This window comes from Elephas maximus, chromosome 21 (genome assembly GCF_024166365.1).
Source record: "Elephas maximus indicus isolate mEleMax1 chromosome 21, mEleMax1 primary haplotype, whole genome shotgun sequence".
NCBI classification, from domain to species: Eukaryota; Metazoa; Chordata; class Mammalia; order Proboscidea; family Elephantidae; genus Elephas; species Elephas maximus.
In genome coordinates this window covers 20,038,075-20,050,462 of record NC_064839.1, presented here as the reverse complement: position 1 = coordinate 20,050,462, position 12,388 = coordinate 20,038,075, and the positions used below count along the sequence as shown (strand labels likewise).

The 12,388-nt window shown below is 38.0% G+C and overlaps 1 protein-coding gene across 1 annotated transcript in view; it reads right to left on the bottom strand.

The window, feature by feature from the left end:
- Positions 1 to 12,388, bottom strand: part of RBL2 (RB transcriptional corepressor like 2) — a 55,054-nt gene that overhangs the window by 6,912 nt on the left and 35,754 nt on the right. Inside the window, exons 17-21 of the mRNA XM_049863834.1 lie at positions 12,182 to 12,358; positions 4,578 to 4,649; positions 3,807 to 3,909; positions 3,029 to 3,234; positions 2,311 to 2,475 (exon numbers count right to left, since the gene is read on the bottom strand). Coding sequence (XP_049719791.1) covers positions 2,311 to 2,475; positions 3,029 to 3,234; positions 3,807 to 3,909; positions 4,578 to 4,649; positions 12,182 to 12,358 — 723 coding nt within the window. The remainder of the gene's footprint in view (positions 1 to 2,310; positions 2,476 to 3,028; positions 3,235 to 3,806; positions 3,910 to 4,577; positions 4,650 to 12,181; positions 12,359 to 12,388) is intronic.

The window sequence follows — 12,388 nt, the reverse complement described above, 5'->3', positions numbered from 1 at the left end:
AATGATGAGCAGACACTGCCTCAAGTGATTTCCATGTTATCTCATTTCAGTCTCAGGATGGGCCTCTGACATAGATGCTATTTAAAATTCCATTTCATACATAAAGGTACATGCACAGATAGGTTATGTAACTTGCCCATGGAGGCTAGAACTTCCATTATAGAAAAACTCATCTTTTTCTAGTTCCTCAAGGTACAAAGTTATTGATTTGAGATCTTTCTTTTGAATGGAAGCATCTACAGTTTTAAATTTCCCTCTGGGCATTGTTTTCACTGTAGCCATAAATTTTGTGCTTTCATTTGTTTCTAATTTCCCTTGTGATTTCTTCTTTGACCCACTGATGGTTTAAATCCTTTTAAAGTATATGCACCTTTATATTTAAAATGCGTTATTTGTAAGCAGCATATAGTTAGGGTCTGCTTTTTTTTTTCCCCCAAGTTTCTTCCTTTTAACTAGTGTGTTTAGACCATTTACATTTAATATGATTATTGATATGGTGGGCTTTAATATAAATATACCATTTTGGCATATTTTCTACTCTTCCCTATGTTGTTATTACCTTATTCCTTTTACTTTTTTGCTGCCTTTTGAATTATCTTTATGAATTCAATTAATCTCCTTTATTACCTATATTACCAGTTTTTATACTTAGTCTTTCTTCAGAATCAAACTAGCAGCAATGCATATTATCTTCTAGTTTAATAACTCATTTTTCCATTTAATGGTTTAATCCTTTGGAATTTATTTAGTTACATAATGAGAATCTAATTTTAGAAAAATTGTCAAGTCATTCAACTCTACTTGCTTTTTTGTCTCTTAATGCACATTTATGTCAGTTCATCATTATGTTTTAGAAACAGTCCCAATGGAGTTAGATTAAACCTATATAATGATTGGAAAAAATTATATAATAGCTTTCATATTCAGCAACATGAGTATCTGTTTATTCCAGTTTATTTTCAAATTTGTTCTAAGGCATGTGATACTTTCTATTACTATGTAGGATAAGTTGTTCCATTTTTTATTACACTTTCTAATAAGTTTTTGATGCCTTTTGTTTTCCTTACTCTTTCTGTAAAAGAATAGTACACTGAACACCCATACATTAGTGTTTTGCCATATTTGCTTTCTATACGTATATACTTTTTTTTCCTTTAAGCTGAACCATTTGACATTGGGACATTTTAACTCTGAATAACCAAAACCAAAAGACCAAACCCAGTGCCCTCGAGTCGATTCCGACTCATAGCGACCCTAGAGGACAGAGTAGAACTGCCCTGTAGAGTTTCCAGGGGGTGCCTGGTGGATTCAAACTGCCGACCTTTTGGTTAGCAGCTGTAGCACTTAACCACTACACCACCAGGGTTTCCTTAACTCTGAATACTTTCTGCATATTCTCCTACATAATACAATACCAAGGAAATTTAATATGTTAGGTAACATTAGAATTGAAGTCCACATTCAGATTTTCCCAGTTGTCCCCACATTTCCTCTAGAGCTGTGTTTTCTGAGGCTGCATCTAGAGATCATGCATTGCATTTAGTCGCATATGTTAGTTTCCTTTAACCTAGAACGGTATCCCCTTCTGCCATATTTTCATGATACTGACATTTTTTATTTGAAGAAACCAGACCATCTGTTAGGTAAGTATGTGTTTATTTTTCCACCAATCTTTATACTTTACAAATCCTATCATGTAAAGGCCTGAAGATCAGAATCTACTCCTTAACACAACATACGATTCTCTAGCGTTATTGCCTGAAGGACGTCATTTTCTTTTCACATTATCTGCTTCCTCCTGGATGTTCTTCCCATGTCTTATTAATTTTTCATCCATTAAACTGGCCCAAGCATCCCTCCCCACCTCATACTGAGGCAGGTATTACCACACAAACCTGTGCTAGTAGTACTTTTTTATCCTACTGCACTGTACAAAATGTCCGTTTCTCCCCTTGACAGAGTCTGAGCACAGACAGTGCCTGTTCCAGAAACAGGCACTTAGTAATCTGTTGAGGGATCCAAATTTTCTTTCCCTAACAGAAATTTGTAAGATTAAAATGACTACAAATGGAATAATAACCTCCAGACTTAGAAATGTTAAAAACACACAAATAGAATAAAAATGAATCCAAATCCTTTACCCTGTTTCCAACCCTAAAGTTCTATTCTAAATGATGTAAAATTGTTTGCCTTTTTTTTTATAGCAGTCCTATCACTCCGAGCTAGTGCCCCCCATTTAGTGTAAATTCTGTCTCTAGTGTCGTCGTCAACATGCTGGGATAGTAGGGCCGCTGATGTACGTAGACTCACCTTGGAGGGACTGTTGCTGAAGTAGTAGAAGATCTTCTCTCGCGGAGTAAGCAGTGGTTCATTCTTACGCGGGGAAACGTAGATGTGGTGGTTTTGAGAGAGCTGCACCCGGCGGGGGGAGCCTGTCCTTATACAGGGGTAAGGCGAGAGCGGGGGGGCGTCCGTCTGCGAGAGAAAAAGTTAGTTCTCAGAAAGGCAAACAAACGTCTCCAACCAGGTATTTTTATTGAAAATGGTCACTTTTGTTCAGAGTAAAGAGGTATAACAAACCGTTACAAATAGTAAACATTATATATTTGCAACAATTAAACCTGAAGAAAATTAACAAAATCAATACTAAGAGCATTAACACTTCTAAGTGCTTACTTTGTGCCAGATGCTATTTTAAGCATTTTATATATTTTAATATTAGACATACTCTGTGCCATTTATTTCTCACAACAACTTTATAAACTAGGAACTACTGTTTCCATCTGATACATGAGGAAACACGAGTCACAGAGAAAGTTCAGCAGTTTGCAAGGTTACCACTGCTGGTAACTGTCGGGCCATGTGGACTCATGCCTCATGGCAACAGGAGTTGTTAGGCGAATTAATTCTGTTAGAGACTTCCTCAGTTTTAGTTAACAACTAGTTTATAAATGGGATAGCGTAAACATAAATGATGCCTTATCCCTCATTGATAAAATAAGTATAAAATAATCCCCATCAAACTTACTGTGTTTGCCTGTGAGTACTTAATAGCAAATGTTTTAATTTGTTTTATGTAGATGCTGTTGTAGAACTGAATGAGGTCTCCCCTCTCCTCCTCTTCCATGTCACTGTTGGCACCTGTGAGCCGAGTAGGCGTGGGAGGGGCACTGCTAGGCTGTGGAACTGGCAAGGTGCTGCTTGACCTCATGACAGGACTGGAGTCTCTGCTGGCTGCAGCAGTAGAAAAAAGGGTGTTAACCACAAAAAAGGCTACTGCGTGGGATTGTGTTAAAGAAAATCCAGTAGGGAAAAGTGAGCAATGACCTGCACTTTGATGACAGTAAATGGGGTACTCCATTATTCATACTTATTCATACCAGAGGAGCAAAGCACATATAGATGAATACTTTTAGCCCCATGCTGTAAACACAGCAGAGGTAAGTAGTTAATAAAGTTACACCAGGTTTTCGAGCCCTGCACTGAGTGGTTCAAGCCAGAAATCAGGACTGGTATTTCTGTCACAGGGTTCCAGTTGATATGCCAGACCTTTCTGGAACTCAGACCGGCAGATGCCTGTCTCAAATCTTCTCTCATTCTCCTGGAGAAAAATGTTATGAATGATGTACCTCAGAGCCATGGGATGAAGGACAACTATTCCACTAAATTTAGAATTTGGTTGTTTCAACAATTCCTTGGCCAAGGAAACATTTTCATAGTTTAATAATCTTTAGTGCTTCTCTCATTTCTTAGGAGGCCTGGAAGACTCATTTTGTTCTGTAAGAGTTCATAAACATTGCACTTACTTCTGTCTTTGTTTAATTCTGTTGGAGAATTCTGATGGCTTCTGCTATCACTGCTTCCAGAATTCCTCCTTCTTTTCCCTTTTATCAGAACACTTCTGTACACCTTTAGTGACACAGTGAGAAAGGGACAGAAATTAATACATTTATTAAGCATAGACTAGATTTCAGAGCCTTGACACTACTACCCAGGGGAGGTTAAGATATGTATGGGGCCATGATCATACACCCATTAAATACCAGGTCCAGGATTTAAGTCAGGGGCCTGTCCAACTTCAGATTCCAATTATGGCCTATAATTACACAGCAGTAATAGTTTAAAAACTGCCATCAGGTCGACTCCAACTCCTGGCAACCCCACGCATGACAGAGAAGAACTGCTCTATGTCGTTTTCTTGGCTGTATTTTTTTCCAGTGCCACTGGGTTGGGTAGTTTCAAACTGCCAACCTTTAGGTTAGTAGCTGAGTACAAACCATTTGTCCCACACCTCTGCAGTAACTGTACCCAACCGTAAAATCAGGTCAGACTGAAAACTTTATAATTCATGCCATTAAGATGGCAATCAAATATCACACATGGATACCTTTCAAGGAAAGATGACAAAGTAATCAACGTGAGGTGGTTTCTCAATGACTAAAGCAGAGACTTCCCTTAAGGAAGAGTCTTAGTACCTTACCCTGGGTAAAGAACCATACAGTCAACGGTGACTAATTTTTAAAATTCACTACAGATTTGTAAGCTTTATTTTCAGTCCTGACAGAAAACGTACTTACCTGACTCCGGGCCTGTGGCTGAGTCCTGTAACAACGCATAATATGCTGGAAGGACCGGTCATCTTTTGTGACCTGGCAAAGAATGACAGTGTTTTCAGAGGCTGATTTCCAGCAAAACAGCAGGAGGAGCTCTGTGGACCCCTTCCCAGTGAGACTGGTGAAAATTATTTTTTAAAAACTAAACCATTTAATATCTCTGTAATGGCTCTAAGAGTATACAGCAAATGAAGAAATACCTACTCAAGAAAATCTACTAAAATCTGGCCAGAACAGTGCAAGACTGCTCCCTATCTACAAGACAGAAATTTCAGTCCAGGCTGTATAGCCAAGAACAGGGCTCCTTCTCCCCCCAGCTCCCACTTGGAGGGCTTTCTTTATTTCTCATCCTGCCCCAACATTTAAGGAAGGAGGCTCTACCTTGGGCACAGTACCACTGAGAATACTGTGGCACTGAACACCGTGCCCCAGCTCATCAAGTGGTGTGCTTCCACACCAAGACAGGCAAGCCAAGAAAGCCGAGGAACTGTCCCCTCCCCTCCCCCCTAGCACTCAGCTCCTAAAGTGGGGGTGTCATGCAGAGAGAAGTACACCACCCCCAGCATCTTGGCTCAGAGATTTTTGCCTGGGGGAGAAGCATGCTGTACACAACAGGGCCCCTAATCTCTTCCCAAAGAAACTGCCTTCCTTTACAGCAGAGCTTGGAAAAGTTCAAACCTAAACGTGCTCTCAAAAACGGTGGTGTTTGTGATGAAAGGAAATTGGTAAATTCATTGGCAATAGAGATACAAGTTTGCAGGAGACAATCAGGAAGAGAAACAGCTAGGAGGAGCCATGGGGTCATAACAAACCTCAAACAGTGACCTCAGCTATCCCTTCAAAGGAAACAAGCTTGATTAGTCTGTAGAGCAAAGAGCCTGCAATTAGTGAGGTTTAACAGCTGGGCATGGTCAAAGAGACAAAGATGAGCCCCCGCCCCAAACCACTAGCATTCCAGAGTAGCGTGGACATACTTGAGGCTGTGCCCCAGGAGGACCAATGTTGGGGACTTAACACTGCAGGAAGGGAGTGGGGAGTAGATGCAATACACAATGTATTATCCAAGATGCACGGTTCCCAACAAAAAATTAGACTAACAGGAAAGTATGACCAATACATTGAGAAAAAAGCAGTTAACAGAAACTGCCTGTCAGAGTAACCAAATGTTGGCTTTAACAGACAAGTAGCCATTATAAATATGCTCAAGCAATCTATAAAGGCAGGTATAATGACAACATTGCATCAAGTACAGAATATTAATAAAGATATACAAGTTATTAAAAAAACCAAGTGGAAATTCTGGAGTTGGAAATTACAATAACAGAAATAGAAAATTACTAGAAGGTCTCTCAACATTAGATCTGAACTGGCAGAAGAAAAAACAAACTTGACATTGATAGAGACTGTACAGTCCAAAGATCAGAGGAGAAAAAAGAAAAACGGCCAGCGCCTCAGATAAATGTGGTCCACCACTAAGCACGACAATAAACACGTAATGGGGAGAGTACTAGAAGGAGAGGAAAAAAAGGCAGAAAACTTCCCAAATTTATTAGAAAACATTAATTTACACATCCAAGAAGCTCAACAAACTCCAAGTAGGATAAACTCAGATACATACAAATAGTCCCAACATAATAAAATGCTGAAAGCTAAAGACAAGGTGAGTATTTTCAAAGCAGCAGGAGCAAAACAACTTATCACTTACAAGGAACCACAATAAGAAACATTGTCTCCATTTCTGAGAAGTCCAGAAGACAGTGGGATGACTTACTCAAAGTTCTCAAAAATGTCAACCAAGAATCCAATATCCACCAAAAACTATCTATCTTTCAAAAATGAAAGCGAAATAAAGACATAGCCAGTTTTTGTTAAGACATAGCCAGATAAAACAAAAACAGAAAATTTGTTGCCAGTAGACCCACTTTATCACAAATCTAAACAAAGTTTTTCAGACTGAAAGCAAGTGACCCCAGATAGTAATCTGAATCTACCCGACAAAACAAAGAGCAATGTCAGGGTAATTATGTAATTATAAAAGATAGTATAAATGCGTATCTCCTCCATTAACTGATTTAAACAGCAGTTATGTACAAGAATGTGTATATAATGTATTTAGCCTACAGTACATAGAAATGTGATATATTTGCCAATAACAGCACAAAGGATGTGGACAGGAACAAGTCTGTGGGCTAAGGCAATGACTCCAAGTGGCAACTCAGATTCACAGAACACATGTAAAAGAACCAGAGGTGATTAACAACAAAAGACAAAATGATGGAAGTAATTATGACACCGTATCTGTTGGGTTTGTAATATTTATAGATGTAACATGTGTAGCAATAACACCACAAAAAGGGGGACAAGAGAATAGAGCTATTAAAGATTAAGGTTTCTGTATATCGCTGGAATTAAGCTCTGAAGCTGATTCTGAGAAGCTAAGACGTACACAGTGAGCCCACCATCCACCAGGGGTGTAACAGAAAACAGAAAGAAAATCAGTGAGGAAGTTAAAATGTGACATTACAAAATATTCACTTATTGCAAAAGAAAGCAGTAAGAGAGGAATACAGGAACAAAAAAAAAAGACACATAGAAAACTAAAAGTAAAATGGCAAACTCAAACCCACCTATAAATCAAATCAAAAGGCAGAGATTGTCATCAAACCCACCTATATATTAATATTAAATAGGAAGAGATTAAACAGCCAAATCAAAAGGCAGAGATTGTCAGATTGAACAGAAAACAAAATCCAACTACGTGCTGTCTACAGGTGTACTTAAGTTCAAAACACAAAATAGTTTTAAAGGATAGAAAAAGACAAATCATGCAAATGGGAGTCCCAAGAAAGCTGAAGTAGCTATACTACTATCAAACAAAACACTTTAAAACAAAAAGTTGCTAGAAATAGAGGGGCATTTTATAATGATGAAAGGGTCAATCCATCAAGATGATATAACAATTATAAACATGGGTGGTGCAAATGGTTAATGAACTCTGCTGCTAACTGAAAGGTTGGAGGTTTGAGCCCACCCAGAGGCACCTCAGAAACAAAGGCCTGGCAATTTATTTTCAAAAAATCAGCCACTGACACACGTGGGGTTACCATCAGTTGGAATTGACTTAAAAGCAACTGGTTTTCTGCACCTAATTAAAAAAAAACCTGTTGCTGTCGAGTCATTTCTGACTTATAGCGAACCTACAGGACAGAGCAGAATTTCCCGTTAGAGTTTCCAAGGGGCGCCTGGTGGATTCAAACTGCCAGCCTTTTGGTTAGCAGCCGTAGCTCTTAACCACTACACCACCAGGGTTTCCTAGTAACAGAAAACCAAAATACATGAAGCAAAAACTGATAGAAATGGAGAGAGATGCATTTCAACAATGACAGCTGGAGACTTCAACACCCCACTTTCAATATTAGAAGAACTGGGCAGAAGGTCAATAAGGTAATAGAAGACATAAACAACACTATGAAACAGCTAGACCTGAAAGACATCTATTCGGCACCTAACAGCAGCAGAATATATGGTCTTCTCAAGTGTACCTGGAACATTGTCAGGGCAGTACATATGCTAGGCCATAATACAAACCTTGATTTAAAAAAACTGAAATAATACAAAGTATGTTCTCCCAACAACAATAGAATGAGAGATTGGAAATCAGTAACAAATACGGGAAACTCACAAATATGTGATTAGACAACACACTCCTAAATGGTCAATGGATCAAAGAAGAAAACACAAGGGAAATTAGAAAATACTTCTTGAGATGAATGAAACTGAAGATACAACATACTAGAATATGGGGGGTAACAGTGCTTAGAGAGGCAAATTTATAGCAGTTAATACCTCTATTAAAAAGATCTCAAATCACTAGCCTAACCTTCCACCTTAAGACACTGGAAAAAAAGCAAAATAAACCTAAAACAATCAGAAGTAAAGAAATAATAAAAAATGAGGGCATATATTAATGACGTAGAATAGAAAAACAATAAAGTGAAACCATAAGTTGGTTCTTAGAAAAAAATTTTAAAAATTGACAAGCCTTTAGCTAGATTGGTCAAGAAAAAAAGACTCAAGATGCTAGAATCAGAAATGAAAGCAGGAACATTACTCTCAAGCTTACAGAAATAAAAAGGATAAGAGAACATTAGGAACAGCTGTGCCAACAAGCTGGATAACCTAGACTGTACAAATTCCTAGAAAGACAGACTACCAAAAGTGGCCGAAGAAATGTCAGTTGCCATGGATTCGATTCAGACTCATGGCGACCCCCACGTATGCAGAGCAGAACTGCTCCATAGGGTTTTCAAGGCTGTGAGTTCTTAGAAGCAGATTGCCAGGCCTGCCTCTGGGTGAGTTCAAATCGCCAACCTTTCAGCTAGTAATCGAGCATTTATGAGGAAACAGACCATCTGAATAGACTCATAGCAAGTAAAGAGACTGAATTACCCATCAGTAAACTACTCATCAGTAAACTATCCACAAAGAAGAGCTCAGGCCTAGATGGCTTCACACCTGAATTCCAACCAGGCGCAGATGACCAAATAAAGCAGGCACAGGCTTACTTGTGCTTACAGTGAAATCCATGTGGAATTGTTCACTACAGATGAGTAAGCAAACACAAGTAAACCCTTGCTTACTGGGCCATCTGCCCATCAGGGACTGTAAATTTGAAAAGAGGCTTGGATTCTGTAGGAAGGTGCTGTGGGGTTAGGAGACAGATGGCAGCCATACATAGAAACAATCTTTGGTGTGGTGAAAAAATTCACAGCACCTGATGGGGCGGATGACCCAGTAAGCAAGGATTTTACTTGCGCTTACTATCCTGTAGAGAACGGTATACTCTGCTTACCTTGCTACTGGATAATCTGCCCGATTCTAACATTTTAAAAAGAATACTAATTCTGCACAAACTTTTAAAAGTCAGGAAAGGAGGGAATGCTTCTCAACTCATTCTGAGACCAGTGTTACCCTGAATGCAAAACCAGAGACATCACAAGGAAACAGACCAAGATCTCTTATAAATATGAATGCAAAAATCTTCAAAACATTAGCAAACTGAATATAGCATTATATAGAAAGAATTACAGGACATAATTGATGTCATTGAATTTTACATGTAAAAAATGTTGAAATGGCAAATGTTATAATATCTATTTACCACCTGTTGTCGTCAGGTTGATTCAAACTCACAGTGACCCAATAAGAGAGTAGAACTGCTCTATGGTGTACCCAAGGAACACCTGGTGGATTTGAGCTGCTGACCTTTTGGTTGGCGGCCTGAGCTCTTAACCAGTGTGCCACCAGGGCTCCTCGATTTACCACAATAAATTTATGTATTTTTAAATTATACCACACCATGACTAAGTGGTGACTCCAGTAATGCAAGACTGGTTTAACATCAGAAAATTAATGCAATGTATCAATAGAAAAAAAAAAAAATCCATGTGATCATCTCAATAAATGCAGAAAATCCAACTTGAAAAAACTCTTAACAACACCCTTTCATGATTAAAATACTCAATAAGGAACCCACAGCTAATGTTGTACTTAATGGTGAAAGACTGGTTGCTTTCGCCCTAACATCAGAAACCAAGACAGGGATGTTGACTCTTGCCATTTATATTCAACTTTGTACTGGAGATTCTATCCAGAAAAATAAGGCAAGAAAAATAAAAGGCATTCAGATTGGAAAGCAAGAAGTTAAAACTATCTCATTAGCAGATGACATGACCTTGAATACAGAATATCCAAAGGAGTCCAGTAAACCTCGCAGCATTACCAAGATCGCAGGATACCAGAGGAGATCAGTATACGAATATCAATTGTATTTTGATATGCTTGCAATGAGCCAATCAAAAATGAAATTAAGAAAACATTTCCATTTACGACAGGATCAAAATGAATAAATTAGGAGTAAATTTAACAAAAGTGTGAAACATACTCTGAAAACTACAAAATATATCTGAAAACATTAAAGATCTAAATAAATGGAAAAACATCCCATGTCCATGACTTAATATTGTTAAGATGGCAGCATGCCCCAAGTTGATCTATAAACTCAACCCAATTTCTATCAGAATCCCAGCTGCTGCTTTGTAGAAACTGACAGCCCCATTCTTAAATTCATACAGAATTGCAATGGACCTAGAATAGCAAAAACAATCTTGAAAAGAACAAAATTGGACTACACACACTTCCCAAATTCAAAACTCACTACAATGATCACAGGAACCAAAATATTGCCCAAGGGTAGACATGCAGATTAACAAATATAATTGAGAATCCAGAAACACTTTTGTGTCTGGTCAACCATACAGTGGGAAAAGAACAGTCTTTTCAATAAATGGTGCTGAGACAGACAACTGGAGAGACACATATGAGAGAATGAAATTGAACCACTACTTTACAACATATACAGAAATTAAAATAGATCAAAGATCTAAATATAAGAACTAAAACTATCAAACTCTTAGAAGAAAACACAGGTGTAAATCTTCATGACCTCAAATATGGCAACGGATTCTTAGATTTGACACCCAAAGCACAAGCAACAAAAGAAAAAATAAATTGGACTTCACCAAACTTAAAAACTTTTGTGCTTTAAAGGATACCATCAAGAAAGTGAAAAGAATGCACAGAAAGGGAGAAAATGTTTGCAAGTCATAGTTCTGTTAGGGGACATGGATGTAAAGTATATAAATCCCACAACTTAATAATAAAAAGATGGGCCAAAGAACTGAACAGACATTTCTCCAAAGATAATATGCAAATGACCAATCAGCATGTAAAACAATGTTCAACATAATTGGTGATCAGGGAAGCACAAATCAAAACCACAGTGAGACACCACTTTGTACCCAGTATCACAAAGTCAGGTAATAAGTGTCGAAGAGGACATGGAGAAATCAGAACCCTTATACTCTGCTAGTGGGAATGCAAAATGGTGTAGCCACTTTGGAAAATAGTCTGGCATTTCCTTAAGTGGTCAACATAAAGGGTAATTAAAATATAGGTACACACAAAAACTTGTGACTGTTAATAGCAGCACTGCTCACAACAGCCAAAAGGTGGAAACAACCCAAATGTTCATGAAGGAATGAACAGATAAAATGTGGTAGAGCCATACAACAGAAAATTATTCGGCTATAAAAATGAAGTACTGATACACGCATGAACTTGGAAAAGATTATACTAAGTGAAAGAAACCAGTCACAAAAAGCTACATATTGTATGATTCCATTTATACGAAATGTCTAGATTAAGCAAATCTACAGAGACAGAAAGTAGATTAGCAGTTGCTTGCAGGGAATGTGGGATGGTGTGAGAGACAGAGTGACAGCTAAAGGGTATGGGTATCTTTTTGAGGTGATAAAAGTATCCTAAAATTAACTGTGTTGGTGATTGTACGTACCCGTAAACATAAAACATACTTAAAAACCAGAGTTGTGCACTTTAAGTGAGTAAATTATATGGTATATGAATTATATCTCAATAAAGCTGTTAAAAAAAAGTATTCTAAGAGTATCAAAGTAGCATCTTTGTTTCCTTTTCAGTTCCATACTCACCTTTGCCATCACATAAATGGCACACATTAACAGCTGGTCCAGATGTCTGTCCATCATAAGTTCAGGACACTGAATTATGGAGAATTCAAAGCAGGTCCAGATTTTTTTCCTCAGTTCATTGGAAATATCTAATTTAGCACAAAGATCCCGAAGGCGGACACCTGCTAAGTGGTAGACCTGGGAGATAAGCAAAAACATTTCAAACTT